This window comes from Typopeltis vanoorti, chromosome 4 (genome assembly GCF_054136105.1).
Source record: "Typopeltis vanoorti isolate ZY-2024b chromosome 4, IOZ_Tvanoo_1.0, whole genome shotgun sequence".
Lineage (NCBI taxonomy): Eukaryota > Metazoa > Arthropoda > Arachnida > Uropygi > Thelyphonidae > Typopeltis > Typopeltis vanoorti.
The window spans coordinates 22,953,247-22,976,099 of NC_143552.1; the positions used below are offsets into that span (position 1 = coordinate 22,953,247).

Here is a 22,853-nt window from a genome sequence, read left to right on the forward strand (position 1 = left end):
TCTAGTCACATCACTAATAATCTCTGAATAAACAAGGATGGCATCTTCTACAGTCAGTTTTGATGAGCAGTCATACTTTTCCACTTCTTTTAATCTCCCCGCTGGCTGAAGTGGATGAAATAGTGAGATCAAATTGCACTTCTTGTGTTACAGAACCATATCCAGATTTAGCTGGACACCTACAGATGTCATGACTAGTTGGGGTTAATCCTTTAAAAAAAACTCTTGCTGAAATTTCTTTATTTTGTCATTTACTGATTTTTCCATGCATAATTGACGTTGCTTTACTTTTGAACATTCCATTTTGTCCAAGAAGGCTTCAAAGTCTAATTCTTCATTTGAACTTGAAGAGGATGATCCTGAGTTACTGATGCTTCTAGGTTCATCCAGTAGTTTAGGTAGTACTTGTAACCCTTCCATGCAAATTGCTACTTCATAGAGTGCCTGTTTTCCTGTAGTAATATGGTCATTATTCAACAAAATATGGTTCATTGAATCAATGTAAATAGCAGCTAACAGGATTTGATTATCCAGCAAGAGATCCTCTCTTATCTTCATTGAAGATACAATGCTATCAACAATTAACTGTCCACTTTTGTTCATGTGATACATCAAGCTCTTCCACTCCAACAAGAATTTACCAGGTGTTAAATCCTCACATTGGTGACAGTAAAAGGGTGAGAAAGTAGTCTTTCTAACTCTGTCACTTGCGCCCACTAGCTTTCAGTTAGTGAAACATTTATGTTGTCCAGATCATCAAGAAAGCCTTTTAGCTCAAACAAATGCCTAATCATCAAATAAGTGCTTCCCCGGCATGTTGCCTGATTCAAAATGGCTCCTTTTTCCAGCACGTCTCAGCTACTTGCCAATGAGAGTAGCTGTATGACAATCTTTCAATCCATCTCTTAATTGGTAGTTGCAGAGTATGAACAGCACAATGTAAATGTTAAACTGTAATTAGCTTAGATGCTTCTTCAGCAATACCATCTAAATTTCAATGCTCTTTTCTGTTTGTGAATTAATTACTTGCAGAAACGTAATCTTCACCTTCTAATATTTGTGTGATTTCTTCATCAATTTATTCATTTTCTCAATTGTGCTTAACATATTTGAAGCATTATCTGATACAATACATAGAATCTGCTCCTTTTGAATATCAAATTCTTCTAAAACATCTTCCACTAACTTTTGAAGATATTTTGCAGTTGGGATGTGCTGGATCTCCTTTACTCCTAATGTCTGAGTTATCATTTTATTGTTTTCATCAACAAATCTAACAAGGATGGCATCTTCTACAGTCAGTTTCGATGAGCAGTCATACTTTTCCACTTATTTTAACCTCCCCACTGGCCGAAGTGGATGAAATAGTGAGATCAAATTGCACTTCTTATCCATGTTATTCAATAGGTGTTACAGAACCATATCCAGATTTAGCTGGACATCTATAGATGTCATGACTGGTTGGGGAGTTAATCCTTTAAAAAAAACTCTTGCTGAAATTTCTTTATTTTAACATTTACTGATTTTTCCATGCATAACTGACGTTGCTTTAATGGCAAAATAATTGATTCTGTGATGTGTGCATGCATCCATTTTAATAAAGACAAAATGTCCTTTCAGACTTCAAAGTTCTTCTTTCTTACATTTGGCTTCTTCAACTATCAGTCTCCTATACTTTCTCTTTTCAGAGAAACTCCAAGTTTCTAGCCATTTCTCCATTTAAGCCAAAAAAGGCTGGTTGTGGAAAAAAAGGATAGAGGTACACTATTCTTCACTGCCATTTCAATTATTTGGTTTTTAAACTTTTCTGGCACATTGTTATGGTAACTTTGTCAGATGTAAAGAATCTTGGTGGTTGTGTTTGGTCTCCAATAGATTTCTGATCTTTCTTAAGCCCTGAAGTAGAAGGGAATGTTTTTATTGCCTGTCTATCTCATTCACAGCGTCTAATACTTTAGGATGAAAATGCTGCGAGTCTCTTTTTAAATATGATGCTCTTGTAGGTGCATTTTTATCAGAACCACAAAAACTACTAATTTTTGCATCACATGCTTTTTCACAATCATCATCTTCTATAATACATTGATACACACAACATTTCCCATCTGTTGTTATTGCACAGTGTTCAAAAACAGAGGGACTTTGTTGACACTTTTTTTTGCCATTGTGAATTTTTTCATGGGATGCCACTTTCACTAATATAATATATAAATTATCATAGAATATGTTTTATTTTGAAATTTGCAAAGAACTTGAAATTAAAATATATCCTGAAAATCTTATTCCTAATCCTGTAGCCTCCTCTCTTTTGAGAGGGTTGTAACTGATTACTAGGGAGATAATTATGAAGCAAGTGGTTTCCTGTTGCCTTCCTTGTCATAAGTATTTATGACTGTAGCCGTGTGTATTCACAGGAACGGTTTGCCTGTTTTAAAGGATGAGAAACCCCTCCACCTCCATATGAGACCGGTTAACTCACCTTTAGTCCAAAGAGACCAGATAAAGATTCCTCATGTCATGGACGGGAATCGAACCCAGGTCTTTCCAACCAAAGTGCTTCGTCTATACCGACTGAGCTATGGAGACTCATCCTGGGAAAAAAAGAAAAAAAAGGTTAATCAAATTATTATCTGTGAAATAGGAAATTTTAATATTATTCATATTACAATTTAAATTCATTAGGAGTCTGAGTCAGTATACATTTTTACCAACTCCGACTCCAGTAAACCAAGAATTGCTTCAGACTTTGACTCCACAACTCCGGTTTTTCCAATAAAAGTTAATTTCAAGTTTTATTTTAATTTTCATTACTTAAAAAATAATTTTAAACGATACTTAAACTTACATTAATCATTGCATTCGATGTAATCCTGAAAAGAGTAGCCCTTTCATTAACTGCTTTAATTTTGCCTACAGCATCTGGAATATTCTCCAACTGTTCAAGTTCTGTTAAAGAGCGCTGCAGCGCAGTACCATGTTTGACAATCAGATCATTACAAGTAGTCAAATCTTCTAGTTTAGAATTGAGTACTTTGAGAACAGTCTGTAGTTCATTTCTATCAGGTTGTGTTGGCATCATCTCAAATTCATCATCATCCTCTACAGACATAAGAGAAATTTTTTTATTGTTATATAAGAAATCAAAGAAAGAAAAATTATAAGAACTGTTCGAGGCATTACACGTATATAAAACATTTTTAAACCTCAATCTAAACCTTTTCAAAATAATTTCTACTTACTCCATTGGTATTTTGAAAATTTTTTAATATATAAGGCATATATTTTCAAAGATATCTTTCAAGAATACTGCTACTGGCTATATGCAAGCATACCATAAAAATATTAACATTATTTCATAAAAATGCTATCAATCAATCTAAGATTTTCCGAACTATAAAAATATCTTAAGAAATGTTCCCAACCGAGTGAACAGAAAAATACAAGATCTGAATTGAAATGGAGATATAGCGCACGACACTTTTATTATATGAAATTATATCGTAATGTTTAAAATATATTATTTCAATCATAATGTTTACATTATGTGATAATGTTTCACTACTGCCTTCTATTCTATGAAGACAGCAGCAACGTGTAGAGATAATAAGGTAGTACAGCTTTGGTGCTAGTCAGTCAACAAGTGAAAGTTTATATAAGACTTTGTGTAATGTTTACTCACTGTATCCACCTAGAACCAGTTGTTGAAACAGATATAATTCTTCATTTTTGAATCTTTATGAGGTTGCAGTTGAAATATATTTGTTTTTATTTTATTTTCTTTGTGTGTGTGTGTGTATATATATATATATATATATATATAATATATTAAATCCCACATAGTTTTAAAACCGAATAAGAAACTTAAAGATAGGAATCAGAGAGTTTCTTGCCGAATATAGTAAACCATAAAGAATCGGCGAACACTAGCGTTAGCCAATGCAAGTGATCCTAGTACGTAGTACAATCTCGGGCAACTCGCTGCAAAGGTGAGTAAAGTTCAGATCGCTATTCTTAGGTATTTTCCATAATGTAAAAACACATTTACTAGGAAATGTATGCTGTTATTACATTATGGAGGGAGGTCACTACCCGGACCGGTTTCAGCCTTTTTTGAGGCTTCATCAGTGAGTAGCTAGACCTAATACCGAAGTGTATAGCGAAAAGAACTTATATACTCTGCGAACGAGTTTTCCAAGTAGGTGCAACCATTAAGTTACTTAAGTATAAAGAGCTAATAAGCTTCATTTCGGCAATGAAAACATTACTAAAATGCCGAAATGAAGCTTATTAGCTCTTTATACTCAAGTAACTTAATGGTTGCACCTACTTGGAAAACTCGTTCGCAGAGTATATAAGTTCTTTTTGCTATACACTTCGGTATTAGGTCTAGCTACTCACTGATGAAGCCTCAAAAAAGGCTGAAACCGGTCTGGGTAGTGACCTCCCTCCATAATGTAATAACAGCATACATTTCCTAGGAAATGTGTTTTTACATTATGGAAAATACCTAAGAATAGCGATCTGAACTTTACTCACCTTTGCAACGAGTTGCCCGAGATTGTACTACGTACTAGGATCACTTGCATTGGCTAACGCTAGTGTTCGCCGATACTTTATGGTTTACTATATTCGGCAAGAAACTCTCTGATTCCTATCTTTGAGTTTCTTATTCGGTTTTAAAACTATGTGGGATTTAATATCCCCTTAATTTTAGTAATGTTTTCATTGCCGAAATGAAGCTTATTAGCTCTTTATACTTAAGTAACTTAATGGTTGCACCTACTTGGAAAACTCGTTCGCAGAGTATATAAGTTCTTTTCGCTATACACTTCGGTATTAGGTCTAGCTACTCACTGATGAAGCCTCAAAAAAGGCTGAAACCGGTCTGGGTAGTGACCTCCCTCCATAATGTAATAACAGCATACATTTCATAGGAAATGTGTTTTTACATTATGGAAAATACCTAAGAATAGCGATCTGAACTTTACTCACCTTTGCAACGAGTTGCCCGAGATTGTACTACGTACTAGGATCACTTGCATTGGCTAACGCTAGTGTTCGCCGATACTTTATGGTTTACTATATTCGGCAAGAAACTCTCTGATTCCTATCTTTGAGTTTCTTATTCGGTTTTAAAACTATGTGGGATTTAATATCCCCTTAATTTTAGTAATGTTTTCATTGCCGAAATGAAGCTTATTAGCTCTTTATACTTAAGTAACTTAATGGTTGCACCTACTTGGAAAACTCGTTCGCAGAGTATATAAGTTCTTTTCGCTATACACTTCGGTATTAGGTCTAGCTACTCACTGATGAAGCCTCAAAAAAGGCTGAAACCGGTCTGGGTAGTGACCTCCCTCCATAATGTAATAACAGCATACATTTCCTAGGAAATGTGTTTTTACATTATGGAAAATACCTAAGAATAGCGATCTGAACTTTACTCACCTTTGCAACGAGTTGCCCGAGATTGTATTACGTACTAGGATCACTTGCATTGGCTAACGCTAGTGTTCGCCGATACTTTATGGTTTACTATATTCGGAAAGAAACTCTCTGATTCCTATCTTTGAGTTTCTTATTCGGTTTTAAAACTATGTGGGATTTAATATCCCCTTAATTTTAGTAATGTTTTCATTGCCGAAATGAAGCTTATTAGCTCTTTATACTTAAGTATATAATATATATATATATGGGGTGCTTAAGGGTCAAAGCTGTATAACTGAGAGAAGACCTCCACATAGCCTATAAAGGAATGCGGAGAACCGACCAGGGCTTCTGACCTAATGTCCAATCCTCACCTTCTCGTGGTGCACCCTGTTGGGTATCTACTTGGATACTGAACGGACGAGGATGGGCTGGCAATTTGGGATTTAGCCGACCAAATTGTATTCTTATTGGTTAAACCAAAATATAGAATGATGGTACAACATTAAAAAAAATTTCACGCCAGCTGCGGCGTCGCCCGGTTAAACAAGGCCCCTGTGGTTTTCGCCAGGGAACCAGGACGAACAGCGAAAAGTCAGCTACTGGAACAAATCTGAAAATAAACCCCAACTCAACATCATCAGAGTTAAAGATCGGTACTATCAACGTAAGAAGCCTGAATGGCAAAGAAATGGAGCTAGCTGAGGAATTAGATAAGTACCAGATCGACATAATAGGGGTGACTGAAACAAAAAAGACCAAAACTGGTGAGATCTTTCTGAGCAATAAATACAAAATGTTATATTCAGGCAATGACAATCAAGGAAAAGAAGGAGTAGCCATAGTATTCAACACAAAATACGAGGCTAATCTTCTTGAATGGCAGACAGTCTCAAGTAGAGTGATGTGGGCAAATATGAGAATGGGGAACTGGACAATGAGACTTATTTGTACCTATGGTCCCACAGAAGGTTCTACTAAGGTAGAAGTGGAGGAATTTTTTGAGGCTTTAGAAAAAGCAACTGACACAATGAAAAATTGGTCCTTGCTGGGGGATCTAAATAGCAGAGTAGGAAATGATTGTGAAACATACAAAAATATTTTGGGAAAATTTGGAGAAAAGAGCAAAGCTAATAATAATGGCAAATATCTGTTGGATTTCTGCTCAGGACATGGACTGGTTATTACTAACAGCATGTTCCAACATAAAAATGTGCACAAATTCACATGGAGAGAAGAGGCTAGGAATAAGAAAAGTCTCATTGACTATGTTATTGTTGATAGTGATGTTTTCTCCCAGGACACCAGAGTGTACAGAGGATTTGAAATTGGAAGTGATCACTATTTAGTCTTGAGCAGGATAAAATTGAATTTCATATTGAAAAGAATGACATGTAAGAAAGTTTTAAAGCGAATAAAAGTTGAGCAGCTCTCAGACATGAACTGTAGATTAAAATACGCAAAGATTATTGAAAAGAAAATGAAAGAGTTTGAGAACAGGAATCAAACCTTGGAGATTCAGTGGCAAACTCTGAAGAAAACATTGATTCTGCCAGAGGCATGTGGTGAGGTTGTGTGCAAGGATAAAAAAATCAGAACTCCCTGGTGGACACAGGAAGTTAAAGAGGCAGTGAAGGAAAAGAAGAAAGCATATCAAAAGTTCCTGGCAAATAAGTCAGCTTTTACTCTTACAGAATACAGAGACAAATGTAAGAAAGCTAAACAGTGTGTAAAACTAGCTAAACAAAAGTCATGGGAGGACTTTGGCAAGAATATAGAAAATAAATATCAAGAAGGTGGCAAAATATTCTGGAGGTTGTTGAAGAAGCTTAGTAATGGAGGAAAGAGTGCTGTAAAAGGAGTTAGAGATGATAAAGGTGACATGAAAATGGGAGAAAAAGATATCCTTGAGGTATGGAGTAATTGCTTTGAAAAACTGCTAAATGAAACAAGCAGTGATGACAGCACAGTGGTAAAAAACACTGACCAAGCATGCAGTCAGGAATACATATCCATACTTGAAGTAGAAAAAGCAATCAAAGGCTTGAAATGTGGAAAGGCAGCAGGAGTAGATGATATTCGACCAGAAATGCTGAAGTATGGTGGTATAAGAGTCTTACAGTGGCTACACTGCATAGTTCAGAAAGCCTGGACAGAGGGACGAATTCCCGATGATTGGAGTAGAGCTCTCATAGTACCCATATATTAAAAAGGGAAATAAAACTGCATGTGAGAATTACAGAGGTATTTCCCTACTGAGTGTTCCTGGCAAGATCTATGCAAGTATACTTGAGAAACGGTTGAGAAGAATTGTGGAAGAAAAGCTTGGAGAAGAACAAGCTGGATTCAGGCCAAATAGAGGCTGTCAGGATCAGATCTTCACTTTACGACAAATAGTCGAGAAAGCATGGGAATATAACAAAGATCTGTATTTAAGTTTTGTCGATCTGGAAAAGGCATATGGCAAGGTGCCAAGAGAGAAGCTATTCAATACGCTGCAGTTATATGGTGTCAATGGGGCATTATATCAAGCAATACTTAGTCTTTATTTGAGTTGTAAGTCAGCAGTTAGAATTGAAGGAAGTACAGGAAGATGGTTTAATGTTAAATCTGGTGTGAGACAAGGATGTACATTATCCCCTCTGTTATTCATTATCTATATGGATCACATTATGAAGGAAAGTGGTATTAAACCTGATATCAAAATTGGAGATGTTATTGTCAGCTCTTTGCTTTATGCGGATGATGTTATACTTCTAAATAAATCCGCTACAAGTCTGTAAGATTCTCTGACTAAAGTGAATAGCTGTTGTAATAGATATGGTATGAAGGTCGGCAATAAAAAGACAAAGAGAATGAAAATAGGCAGAATCATTGAAAATGTCAACTGTATTGTGAATGGAGAACCTGTGGAACAAGTAAAACATTTCAGCTACTTAGGCACGATTTTTACTGAAGATGGTAAATTAAATATAGAAATAGACAACAGAATCAGCAAAGCTAGTATGGTGGGAAGTCAATTGAATAAATTCATATGGAATAAGAGAGAAATTAGTCAGAACACTAAATTAGCTGTATATAAGACAGTGTTCAAACCAGTTTTAACTTATGGATCTGAGAGCTGGGTCAGAAGTAAAACACTTGACCAAAGACTAGAGACCGCAGATATGAGAGTCCTGATTAAGATTATGGGCGTGAACGGATGGCATCAATGGCAATATCATATTAAAAATGAGGATATTAGGAAAGAACTTGACATTGTCAGCATCCAGGAATGTGTTAGCAGAGCTAATCTCAGGTGGTATGGTCACTTAAACAGAACGGGCGAGGAAAGATTAGCAAAACAAGTGTTCTCTGCCAGGTTGGCAGCAAAACGACCCAGAGGAAGACCAAGATATAGGTGGATTGATACGGTACAAAGTGCTTTAGACGATAGAAATATAAGATCTGATAATGTTGGAGTCTTGTCAAGTAACAGACTGATTTGGAGGAAAATTGTAGATAGGAAATTAATAATGATGTAATTTTTTTTATGTAGTACTATCATATCCTGTACATCCCTTGAGGGTACATGGCAGGAATTTGATGATGATGATATATATATATATATATATATATATATATATATATGACCACCCACTCATGAAAGGTTATAAAAGTTAGTATATAAGTAATATGGTGAATACCCTACTGTATAGACCAAATGTGGAACTTTAAGCCACTTTATGCCTTCACTTAAGCAGGACAACAGTGGTCTCACACCAGACGATGAAATTCACCTTTTAACTTAAAGACAAATATCCATGTCCACAACAGAATCCAAACCAAAAGGCTATTGCCTGGAAACTAATAATGCTATTCAGATGCCCAACAAGACTGACATGGGTATAAATTTCTTAGAAATAAAAGGTATGCCACTAACAGATGGTTTGGTTACTAGCATGTTCAAGATGAATGGTTGTGTTCTCTTTCTCTCTCTCGGTACACTTTATTTTATAATGGTGTTGAGACAAATACAAGTCAGAAATTTGGTTAGCTCTTTGGCAAAAAGTGGTCATATAGTTAGAAGCTTTATTTGTGTTAATGAAAATTCCATCCACAGTATTATGGGTGGACTAAGGAGTTAATATGGAGATCTAGTAATTCCAGATGACTGGAGTACAGCTATCATAGTACCCCACCTATAAAAAAGGAAGCAGAACTGAATTTGTGAATTAGAGGAATTTTTATTCTGAACATTTCAGGTAAGATTTATGCAAACATACTCAAGAAGAGGCTAAGAAAAATCATAGAAGGAAAACTTAGAGAAGAACAAGCTGAGCGCAGGCCAAATACAGACTGTTTGGATTCACTTTTGTCTTAAAGAGAAAAGATTAAAACAAATGAGAAATCATGGGAATATAACAAGGGTCTGAATTAGTTTTGTAGATATGGAAAAGACATATGACAAGGTACCAAGAGAAAAGCTATTCAAAACACGACATATGGTATAAGTAATATATTATATCAAGCAATACATTATAGTTACATAAGGAAGATAGTTTAATGTTAAATCAGGTGCGAGACAAGGGTATACATTATCTCCACTGTCATTCATCACCTGAATGGATCACATTATAAAGGAAAGTTGCAATAGGCCTGATATCAAAACTGGAGATATTCAAGTGTGATTAGGATTTGGAAATACATAATAGAATAACCAAAGTTGGTATGATGAGTAAATTAGTCAAAGCACTCAATACTAGCCATACAAGACTGTGTGCGCACCAATTTATGGATCTGAGAGCTAGGTTAGAAATAAAACACATGATCAAAGAAACCACAGATATAAGAGTTATAGGAAAAATTACAAGAGTGAAGAGACAGCATCAATGGCAGAACTACATTAAAAATGGCAATATTAGGAAGGAACATAACATTAGCATTCAGGAATGTATGAGCACAGCTAACCTGACAATCAGAATGGGCCTCAATCAATCAGAATGAGAGAAAAAAGATTAGCAAAGTAGGCATTGGATGCCAAGATGGATGGTAGGAAAAGACCCAGAGAAAGACAAAGAAGTGAATTAGTGCAGTTAGAAGTGCCCCGTGTTGGGGTGGGTAGTAGATACCCCAACAGCATTCCTGCATATCATAAGAGGAGATAAATGGAGACCCCCCCCGGGGGTATAGTTGAGCGAAGCTCAACTCCCCGGAGGTATACTTCCCCTCAACTATACTCCGGGGGGGGGGGTATAGTTGGGCGAAGGGCTAATCACCCCTCCCTGTAAAAAAAAATTGTTGATTACGGAAACTGCAAATCTGGATGAACAAATACTCCTAGTGACAGATGTGACTCCTGGCAAGACCCCAGAAGACAATTACCTAGCCTGGTCTGATGTGGATAATGTATACATGACACAACAAAGGGGAAAGCCTTTTGGAACCTTTGATGTTGAAAGAGTCACTTATGAAGCCACAAAAAATTTTAAAGATTGGATCATGGAATGTCAGAACACTGTACAAGGTAGGAAAAACTATACAGGTAACAAATTAAATGGACAATTACAAGTTAGACATCTTAGGTATCAGCAAACTCAGATGGACTGGTTTTGGTAGACTTATAACTAGTGACAACAAGACAATACTGTACTCCGGATCAGAGGAGAAGCACATGAAAAAGGAGTTGCTCTAATACTGAACCCAAAAGTAACTAAACGCTTGATGGAATGAGAACCAGTAAATGAGTGAATTATAAAAGCCAAGTTCTATTCTAAATTTACTGAAACTTCTGTTGTGTAGGTTTATGCACCTACTAATGACACAGATGAGGAAATAAAAGAATGTTTTTATGAACAACTCCAAAAGGTAATAAATTCTATTCCAAAACACGATATGATAATACTCATTGGCGATCTTAATGCAAAAGTGGGTAAAAGACCATGTGTAGAAGAAAACTCATTAGGTTTTGAGGCTTGTGGAGAACGAAATGAAAATGGCATGTTGTTTGTATCCTTTTGTGAAATGAGCAAATTTGTCATAGGAAGAAGTAAATTTAAGAAGAAAGAAATACATAAATTGATTTGGACCTCGCCAGACGGTAATACAAGAAACCAAATGATCATGCTGCTATAATAGTAAATTTGTAAGATCCATGCTTGATGTGAGAATCAAACATGGTGCAGACATTGGTTCCAACGACTTCTTGTTAGTGACGAAGTTGAAATTAAAATTCCAAAGTGTATTAAGAAAGAAAAGAAGTTGAAGAACTTCATTTGATAATGAAAAATTAAAAATTAAAGAAACAAGAGAAAAGTTTGCTTTGGAGATAAAGACCAAATTCAATGTATAAGCCTGATGAACTACATTTGAATAGTTTTAGAGTTAGATGTTTGGAGAAAGTGTTGTTCAGTGAAAGGTTGGAAGAGCAAAATCAGGGAAACCAGATGTAATGGGATGGGGGGTGCAGTGAAGTGGGGGTTCAGCCACCCTGAGACAAATGAGTATGTCTGCATGTGTACAGAAATGATTATGTAATGGTAAATGCAGTTTAACAGGTTTCAAATCTGAATGGTTTGGTAACGACATTACACAAGGGTAATTGCAAGATGGTCCAACAAGAGATGTAAAAATGCATACACACAAATGTCAGAAATATCAGAAGGAGAGGAGTTTTTTTCATTATGGAGTTTAATGGAATAAATACGGCATATAATAATAAGACATTTAATCACTCCTATCTGTCATCTCAGATAGGAGTGATTACTGAGACATTTTAAATCTTCAATCCAAAATTTAGTTTGACAATAAGATATCATGATTATCTGTGATGTTACCTCCCTTTTTTATCAATATCCATTCATTCATTCCGGCTACTTCACTTGGGATTGAGGGTACAGCCATGGGCTCTCTCCTCCTTGAGCCAATTATTATATGGAGCATTGCTTTAACACAATCCACATAAATAATTGTATAAGCATCTCCTCTGTCCAATACACTAGTTACCCTATTATAAAATGTAACCAAGTGATTAAAGCATAAATTTCCCCTTAACAAACTCATGCTGCTCTCTCAGAAGACTTCCATTCTCATTAATCCAGGTTTGCATTCCATCTATAACCAGCCACTGACCTTCACTACATCTAATACACCAAAGGCATATAGTCAGACATTACCAGCTTAGATTTTCTTCCTTTACACAGTGGCACTATTTTGCCTCCTTTCCATTCTTCTGGGAACATTCCCATTGACAGACTTCTATTGAACAGCCAAGTCAAGGGCATTACCAACTCTTTTGCCATTCCCATAATAAATATATGGTGAAATCCCATCAAATCTCACAGCCTTATTAACATGAAGGTTACTTAATATTCTAAACACTTACCATTCTTGAAGTGTCTTCTTCTGTTCTCCTTCCTATTATTTAACTATTGAACATGTCCACTGTATCTTCAGAAGTGTGACTCATGTTCCATCTCCAGCAACCAGTTAGTCTTTCATGTTCACTATTTCTTCTAGTGACATAATTGTAGATTTCTCTAGGGTTTTGCTTTACTTCTACAGCCAATCTCCTTTCATATTCCAACTTCTCTTTCCTAAGTACTTGTCACCTTCCTAGCCTAAACATTATACTAATCATGCTGCTGCTGATAGGGTACCCTGTTTTTTATATCTCCTCCATAACATCCTCTTTCTTAGAAGCTCCTGCATAATTCCATGATTCATCCATTTTGCCCCTACTTTATCCTCATAACTTTAAGAATATAATCTGGCATCACCATAAATAACTAATTTTGGACCAAGTCCCAATTATTGCTTTCCCCTTCAACTCATCAAGCTGTTGCTACACATAACCAATCTGTTTCCTGAATTTGTCATAGTCCTCTGCATTATAATTCCATACATTGCTTTTGTTTCATGAAGCATGTAGCTGCTTGACCACTCCCCATGCAAAAAAAAAAAAGCTATCAAATGAGAAGAGTGATCATATGACTTGTAGCTGGTTTCATGTGGTTGCAGCATGTAGCTGAATCAATACTATGTCCCACATGTTGCTTCAGCTGCATAAGGTAGTTGTCTCTAAGTACCTTGAAGAATTCAATCTCCATACTTGCATGTTTCCTGCTTTCAATCAATGCTTCCATAGCTAAAGTCACCCAATATCACCTACCTGTCACTCATCCATCTAAACATTTCAGAATCGTCTCCCTCTACATTTCCTGACCTGTAGCAACACCCAGCTAAATTTGTACTTACCTCAACTTCACACGAAATGAACTAAAAGCCATTATCACTGCTTTCCTCAAGTTCCACATGAAGGTTGAAAGTATTTCTAACTGGCTATACTATAAATGAAAGATGCCAAGAAATTATATTCTTGGTTTAATCCTTTATCCAAATGTAAGCAAACAAAGTTTGCACATGAAATAATTCATGACTTGGCAACTCATATTTGAGGCTAATAACTTCACATCACTTACTTTAGTATCCAATTGTGCAAAGCACATATCCTTACTGACATGTATAATGCTATGCATTATGGGAAGGGTCACCACCCAGACCTGTTTTGACCTTTATTGAGATCTCATCAGTGTGTCTAACTTCCACCCAAACCCAGAAGTGATACCAAGGTTGAAGTAATGAAGAAGTCATATTTCTATATAAAAGTAGCCAAAATGTGTCACACCTTATTACTAAAATACTCTGGATTAGAGATAGATGTTGAAAGTTTTTCACTTGGTTATATTATAAATTAAAGATGCCAAGAAATTGTACTCTTGGTTTCATCCTTTATCCAAGTATAAGCAAACAAAGTCTGCACATGTAGTAACTTCACGACTGGGCTACTTGTATATAGAGGCTAATAACTTCACATCGATTGCCTTAGTATCCCATAATACTGGACATGCATAATGCTATGCATTATGGGAAGAGCCACTACCCAGACCGGTTTCGACCTTTATTGAAGTCTCATCAGTAAACTTTGTTAGCTTCACTTGGATAAAAGATGAAACCAAGAATATAATTTCTTGACAACTTTAATTTATAGTATAACCAAGTGAAAAAACTTTCAACATCTATCTCTAATCCAGAGTATTTTAGTAATAAGGCGAGACACCTTTTGGCTACTTGAATATGCAAATGTGACTTATACATTACTTCAATCTTGGTATCATTTCTCATCACTGATGAGATGTCAATAAAGGTTGAAATCAGTCTGGGTAGTGGCTCTTCCCATAATGAATAGCATTATACATGTCTGTAAGGATATGTGCATTGCATTATGGGATACTAAGGCTATTAATGTAAAGTCATTAGCTTCTATATACATCTAGTCTAGTCATAAAGTTACTTCAAGTGCAAACTTTGTTTGCTACTTGGATAAAAAATGAAAAAAGAGTATAATTTCTTGGCTCCTTTAATTTAAATTATGTCAACATGGTACTCCTCTATTTCTTCTGTTAGCTGCACATCTTTTCCATTGATACTTCTTATAGTGATTGTGCCCGTCTTCAATTCAGTTGATGTTGAGTTTGCTCAAGTAACTAACTTTTTACTGTTAACCTTGATTCTATTACAAAATTAATGGAAGCATTGTTTAACAGGATGCAATTTGGTTGGTTAAATCCCAAACTGCCAGCCCATCTCGTTTATTCAGTATCCAAGGACATACCTACTAACAGTTTGGGTCACAAGATTAAGAATGGATGTTATGTCAGAAGCAAGTGAGTTCCCCACATTCCTTTAAAGGATATGTGGAGGTCTCCTCTTGGTTATCCATCAGGTCGAGGTTCCATTTCTGAGATAACAGGTAAAATTGCAAATAACACATATGAAAGTAATTGCTTTTTTGAACATCTGGAACAATCAACTTTTGAATCAGGTTAAAATACAGAAAGACTGGATGCATGCAATTCAGCATAATTACAATGTTACAATATAGTGATCTTTTCACGTAACTATGCTTATAATTTTTTTTATATCACTCTCTAACAAGAAAGGCCACAAGATCTATAGTAAATAAATGTCATGTGTAGGCCAGCAAATATTTAAACCTTGTTGATCATTTAGTTGTAAGATGCCAGCTTTAGCTGTACATATCAGACAAAGCAATTTCGTGTGTGTGCATGTCATTTCTATGCAAATCAAAAACTTACAGACCAAAGAAATGCATCCCTTAAACCAAATTAAATTTTAAAAAGTGCTATTATTATTATTGCTACCATTTTCTGCACATTTATTAAGGTTTTGATATGCTTAATAAATTCTTTATTTAGCAGATCAAAGTGACATAATATTTTCATTTCAATAATAGTAATGATTATTATTACGGGTATCTCCATGGAGTCAGTAGACTCATTGTGGGAGACCCAAACTATTGTTAAAAAGTGGGTTTCTTATTATTATATCTGTTATCTTTTATACTTCACTTATACTTAATTCAATCCTTTCTTACCTAAAACCTTATACAATCAAAATCCTACCGGCTGCTCTATTGTTATACATTTACCTTTCATTATTTATCTTTCTTCTCTTACTTTAATCTTATATCTAGGATTGTTCCCTCTTCGGATACTGGCGAATTTATATTTTGCTGCACCAGCCAGTATCCTATATTAGAAAAGATCCTTACTCAGGGAGACAATACTAGATTCTTAACTTTCTCACCCAATATCTTACTTAACTGCCCTATAGATCTAGATTATTGCAGTCGTGACCTAAATCTATATTTATATTCACTCACTAAATCCTTCCCGCCAAAATCTGGTTTTATTTTTATGAGTGGTAATTTGGAATCGTAATCAGGCATGACTCAGGTTCAGGAAAATATGACATGTTTATTGGAATATCTAAAACACAATACAAAATTCATACACTTAATTATGTTCAATACTAAATAACTCGAACTAAGAGATTAACACATTCGAACTAATTAAAACTTATAAGGCATGCTAAACACTGTAATTACACATTGGGATACAAATCAAATGATAATAAGTTAAGCTAAATTCCTTCTAGCAGTATTACTCGTAAGAACAAACTATCAACCATTCTAATGTTACTGAGACTCTGAATTCTACCTTTCATATCGCATCAAGTTAATTCTATCACATACAAGTTACAAAAATCTCTCCTAAACAATTCTTCTTACTCACAAACGAGGTTAACTTTCTAAATAGTGACTGTCCACAGAGTACCTTATTATAAAGTTCTTAATTTCATAATTGTAAACAATCTTCTTTATTCTAATGAACATTCACACAAAATTAGAACAATACCACCTTACTGACCTTTTTTTACCACGTCGTTCTGCACCACGTGTTTGTCTGGATATTTCTCATCTATTTTGGCTGTCTATACACCAACATAGGGGTTACGTTATCTTCATTCTTTCTGCTGAAAACGGACTCAAAATCCTTGCGTTTCAGGAACAACTCGATGGGGCTTTCCAGCGACGGCTTGATTCTGCTAGGATTGGAATTTTCTTCCTTCAGCTTTGCATAGAATCCAGCTTCATTTCTTTATGAACGCTCGCTGCCTGACATCACAGACTTCATACCTCCCCCCTTTACGCGAAACTGCCCGCCAACTTCCGAACCACCCAACAGGAAAACGATACAACAAGTGATCAAGAAGAGAGCCCCCTTGTTCCAGGCTCAACCTCCTTTTATACTCCTATCGCGCACCCTCTTTTTTAGTCCCTTTTTGCACATGAACCTTACTAATCTCACTCTTTGGCTTATCCTTCGTTACTACGACGCTGATATACTCAGATTCATGGAATACATTGCTACGTGATTCTCCAAATAAGCTATACCCACCAGTGTTACGCTGTACGCGTGTAGCTTTAGGCCGTCCAGGAATTAATACTTAACAGCTTTATGATGACTCACAATAGATTTTACATAGCTTAAATAAGGCTTAAATTTAATTCACATTATCTCTCTTTTTAAAGACATACAAAATGAAATCTTAAATTAATCACAATAGCTTAAATATAAGGTGCTTAAATAAAGTATACAAATTTTTACATAAAGCGAGGAAGTTTCACTTTTAATTACAACTGATGTGCAGGTATTTCTCTCTGTTTGCCATTTTTATATGTTAGACCCTAAATGAATGATTTCTATCCAAGATTCCTTCATTTAGGATCTAACACTATCAAAACAATATCTAGCATATATCTTCTTGAATTCATTTACAGAAGAAGAACTCACAACTGAGTCAGGCAATGCATTCCACTCATTCACCACCCTCCAGGTGAAAAACCTCGTTCTCACACCCTTGTTAACCACACTTTTCCTTAATTTCCAGGGATGACCTCATGTTCTCCATCACTATCACACAGCTGAAACATTTCCCCTACATCAATCTTATAAAAACCTTTTAGTAATTTTAATGTTTCTATCATATCCCCTCTTCTCCGCCTATCAACCAACCTCTGCAATCCACAAGCTCTCAATCTATCAATGTGGGGAGCATTTTTTACATCACTCACCAACTTAGTCATTCTCCTCTGAACCCTCTCCACTACCTCCTTATCTCCAAGGAATCCAGGTGACCAGACCTGAGCACAGTAATCCAAATGTGGAAGTGTCAACGCTTTATAAACGGGAATAATAACCTCTTTATCTCTGGATGTGTGTTCCTCAATAACCAAGTAATCCTATGTGCAATCTTGGACACCTTAGCAATGTGTCCCCTGAACTTCATTTCCCTATCCACCAACACCCCTAAGTCCCTAGCCTCATCAATCTCTTGGAGTACCACATAAACTTGGTAAACTTTTAATCCCCAAATGCATAACTTTACACTTTTCCACATTGAACTAACATCGATTACCTTTTGCCCATTTTGCCAGCTTATTTAAATCATTCTGCAAACTCTCAACATCAGCTTGATTTTTTATTGCGCTACCCAACTTTGCATCATCAGCAAACAACTGAATATCTCCCTTTAAGCCATTTCCTATATCATTTATGCACAAATTAAACAACAATGCCCAAGCACAGAGTCCTGAGCCACACCACTGGTCACCTCATCCTGTACTCTGCTCCTCCATACATCACCTGGTATCCCTGAGCCATTCTCCTATCCATATCACCAGTTTAGTATCCATCCCCCACCTGCTCCAATTTGCACAACAGTATTCCATGGGGGGGGGGGGGGTATCGTGTCAAAAGCTTTAGCAAAATCCAGAAGTACCACTGTGTAGCCATTTCCTTTGTCCAACTTAGATGTCATTCTATTATAAAAAGTTAATAAATTGTTAAGGCAGGATTGACCTCTAACAAAACCATGTTGACCCCTATAGAGTATCATATCCTGATCCACCCATTCTTGAATTTTGTCTTTAACCAACTTTTCCAATACTTTTAGCACCACTCCCGAGATGGTGATTGGTCTGTAATTAACAACCGCAGTTTTAGAGCCACCTTTATGCAAAGGAACTACTTTGCCTTCCTTCCACTCCCTAAGTACCATACCAGAGTTCAAACTTAAGTTAAATAACCAAGTAAGAGGCATTGACAATTCCTTTGCACATTCACGCAACACCTGAGCTGATATTCCATCTAAACCTACAGCAGTGTTTGCATTTAAATTCTGCAATATACTACATGCCTCTGATTTCTTAACTTCAATTCTCGTTATTGCTACAGGTACAGAGATATCCTCACTTGGGTGATAAACTTTTGAAAAGTGATCTCTCAGTAACTCTACTATTACATCTGAATTTGTCACCTCAATACCATCAGCACCCACTAAAGTTATCCTTCCGAAGTCATTCCTCCTTTTACTTGCCACATAGCAGAAGAACTCTTTGGGATTACCCTTGATCTTACTATGCTGGTAACCTTCCTAGCTTGAGCCTTGTGCTGCTTGTGGGTGTACTGATCATCTTTCTCCTTGTAAATTCTCCATAACATTTTCGTTTTTTGCAGATCGAGCTTGATACTACTACTCATCCATCTAATGCCTACCTTGTTTGTCTTCCTGACCATGGGGACACAATCAGATATTGCCTTCCTCAGATACCCGCTGATTTTATCCCATGCACTTTTAACATCTTTCCCCTTCAGTTATGTGCTGTTTCAAGTAATTATCTCGTAGAAGATGTATGAATTCCATTTCCTTTTTGCCACGTGATATTTCCTTCTTCCAATTGAAGTTGCACTAATTTTGTTTGTATTGGTCACTATTTCACACCAGACCACCTCAAATGAACTATCATTCACATGTCTATCATCTTATATACTACTTTCTTTGTCTGCAACTCATCAGCTATCATCAACAGTACTCCTTCCCCATTCTATCTTCTCTATCTTCCCTGAAAATACTGTACCCATCACATTCAATTCCAGTGACCACATCTTCTGCTGACAGTCAAGTTTCACTAATGCCTACAACTTTTGGTGAGATTGCACTGACTAATGCCAAAAATTCTTCCCTCTTATTTCAAATGCTTCTTGCATTGGTATTCAAAAATTGCAGATTTCCTTTAGTTCTTGTAGCAGCTTTAGAACTGATATACATATCACTAATTTCAGTAGTCCCATGCCGATTTTTATACAATCTATTCTGCAAATAAGGATCAACAAATATACAATCACTGCTTAAGTTTCTCCCTCTCACACTCAATCTTTTTGATTTTATTTTCCCTGCCCAATTACTTCAAACTTGTTCAGAAAACAGCTTTTTCCTTCAAACACACTCCAGACATCAACAAATTCCAGACCTCTTTTTTTGCACATTCTTGCAATCATATCATTCATTATCACTGCTTGTCTACTTAACTCATAATTGTCAAAACGAGGCAGCACACACACACTATCCTCCCATTGACACTTTTCTTCTTCACGATATCTAACAATGTTCTTAAATCTTTTGCTACTCGATTTATACTACCACTCAGGTCATTTGTACCCACCATAACTATCATCTTTTCTGCATCATGTCCTTTCTTTATTGCTAGAGCCACTCTCTCTATTGTTCCACCAGCCAAGCACTCCTCAGGCATACCGCTCTCCATATCCTTAATCATAGAATCACCATATATTTTACCACTCATAACTTCATTCAAGTCCAAACAAGCGTCACTCATGGTCTCATTTTCTACGCTATTCAGCATGACTCTCCCAGTTTCATTACTCAATGCTCTTTTACTTACTCCCTCACTCTCACGACATCTCGTTTCTTCTAGACCTCTTGTGCTTTCATTCTGTTGACTCCCCATCATTCCAATACTATTTATTACTTCATCAATCACCAAAGACTCTCCCATACTTAATCCTATTCTAGTTACTTCGGCTAAAGTAATCTCCATAGTCCTAATTTCTCTATTCAACACATTTAACTCAGTTTTAATTTCCAGAACCGCCTTACTGAGCACTTCTAATTCCTCTTGCAGAAGATGAAGGTCACTTTTCATTTTCATGAACTCCTGCTTCCGCTACGGCCCCGACGTCTGCGTCCATTCCTAATCGCTCCAGCCTATCCCGACACTTCTCACATACGTTGACGTCTTCATTCTTCTCATTTAGCCAAACAGTCCACAGATCCTTCACATTCTTCGGCGTATACACGTAGAAGTTTCCACAATGCATCCGTTGCGAAAAATCCAACAGAGATAGACTTTTGTATAGAAGTCCTCCAAGCCACTGACGTACGTCTCTTGTTGGACGCCATCTTTAGACTGAAGTAGTGAAACAGCAGTGAAAACACAATATATACAACAGAGTTTCAAACAATAACACCACTGAAGAACACTTGTATCCAACCGAAGCACAATTTGAGACAAAAAGCCACACTAAACTTTAATTTAAAACACGTTCACTAGCGACACTCAAATAAAAATATAAAAATTTTTTAAATCATGACTAAAACAACAATGAAGCAGGATACCACAGCACAAGATTACCTCCTTTTTCTTGGGTTACAAAAATGAAATATGGTGCACATAAACAGATAATGAAAATAGAGACAGATGCATTAATATTTGTATTACACACATGACTAACAAGGTGGGAGACAATTTTTGTCCTCAGCATGAGACTACAACCCTGCTTAACGAAGGTCTGAAATAGCTCAAAAAAGTACCATGCTGGTATCTGGAGTAGGGCTCTCAAATTATCTAACTCTTAGTTACTTGCAATACTGATGTACTATAGATTTACAGCCGTTTGTGGGTGGTATTCACATAAAAATATATAGGATAATATCACAACTCCTGTCATGAACTTTAAAGATATATTCTACATCTCAAAATACGAATGTAAGTTCCCAATAAACATGGGTCTGGAACCTATCCATTTCAGAGATGTAGCATTTTGTAGTATGAATGGCGACAACCAGCAATGTAAAGAGAAGGCAAAATGTCAAGAAATAAGTAAATTCCTTGGCATAAATTCAAAAGAAATGAAGTAGGATAAACATACTAAGTAGTTACTCAAAATGACCTTCATTACCAGTCACTGAGAGAGGTCTCATTATTGAGAGCAAGCATCATGCTTGCAAAAGTCTCGGTCTAGTATCTGATGGTAGTGCATGCATGTTCAGCATGTGCCTAAGGTTCAACACTTCCCACTGGGAATGAGAACACATATAATGTCAAATGGTCACACAAATATAAAATCCACAGGATTTAGGTCAGGTGACCAAAGAAGCCATATAATTGGTCCACCTTGACCAATCCATCATTCAGGAAACCTTTCATCATACCTTAGGCCTCAGGACTGAATTGTGGTGGAGCTCTGTCACGCATGAACCATATTCATATTTCTCCCGATTGCCAAGGAACATCATTAAACAAACCATGCAAGTTGTTTTCTACTAGGTTTTGCAAGAAGTCAGGGTACAAAGGTCCTGTTTAGCAAAACATATAGCACTATTCTTAGCAAATAAATTATCGAAGTCACATTTCAAAGAAATATTTATTAAAAAACAGAATTTTCAGTCTAGTTTCAAGGTTTGAAATAAATTTAATGAAAAACATTAATTCAAAAACATTAATGGCAATAAGAATATTGCCATTAATGTTTTTGAATGAACAACTGCATGTGGATTTTGATTGGCCTACATGTGTTGCTGACTAACTGAAAATATCATATCATTCTCAATGCAACAGAATAACAATTTGTTGTCTATTGTATTCTTTCTCTTTAACTGTTTATTTGCTGTTCAAGGAAGGACACTGAAATTATTATTAAACTGTTACAACAGAATTGTTATTCTAGTGCACTTTGCCTAACTATTCACAGTGAGAATGGTCTTGAAATTAGACCAAAAATTCTTTCCAACCTTTCATATGCTTAGAATATGTCATCCTCTTATGTTGCTATATTTTGCAATTAACAGCATTAATCAATCTCCAAAGATGCCTGTCCTTGTGCTGATGAAGAATTGCTACTAATACTTTTGAATGAACAACTGCATGTGGATTGGATTTT

General features: G+C 36.1%; 1 protein-coding gene across 1 annotated transcript in view; it reads right to left on the reverse strand.

The window, feature by feature from the left end:
- Positions 1-22,853, reverse strand: part of Osbp (oxysterol binding protein) — a 325,446-nt gene that overhangs the window by 266,783 nt on the left and 35,810 nt on the right. The window contains exon 3 of the mRNA XM_090391682.1: positions 2,846-3,099. Coding sequence (XP_090247808.1) covers positions 2,846-3,099 — 254 coding nt within the window. The remainder of the gene's footprint in view (positions 1-2,845; positions 3,100-22,853) is intronic.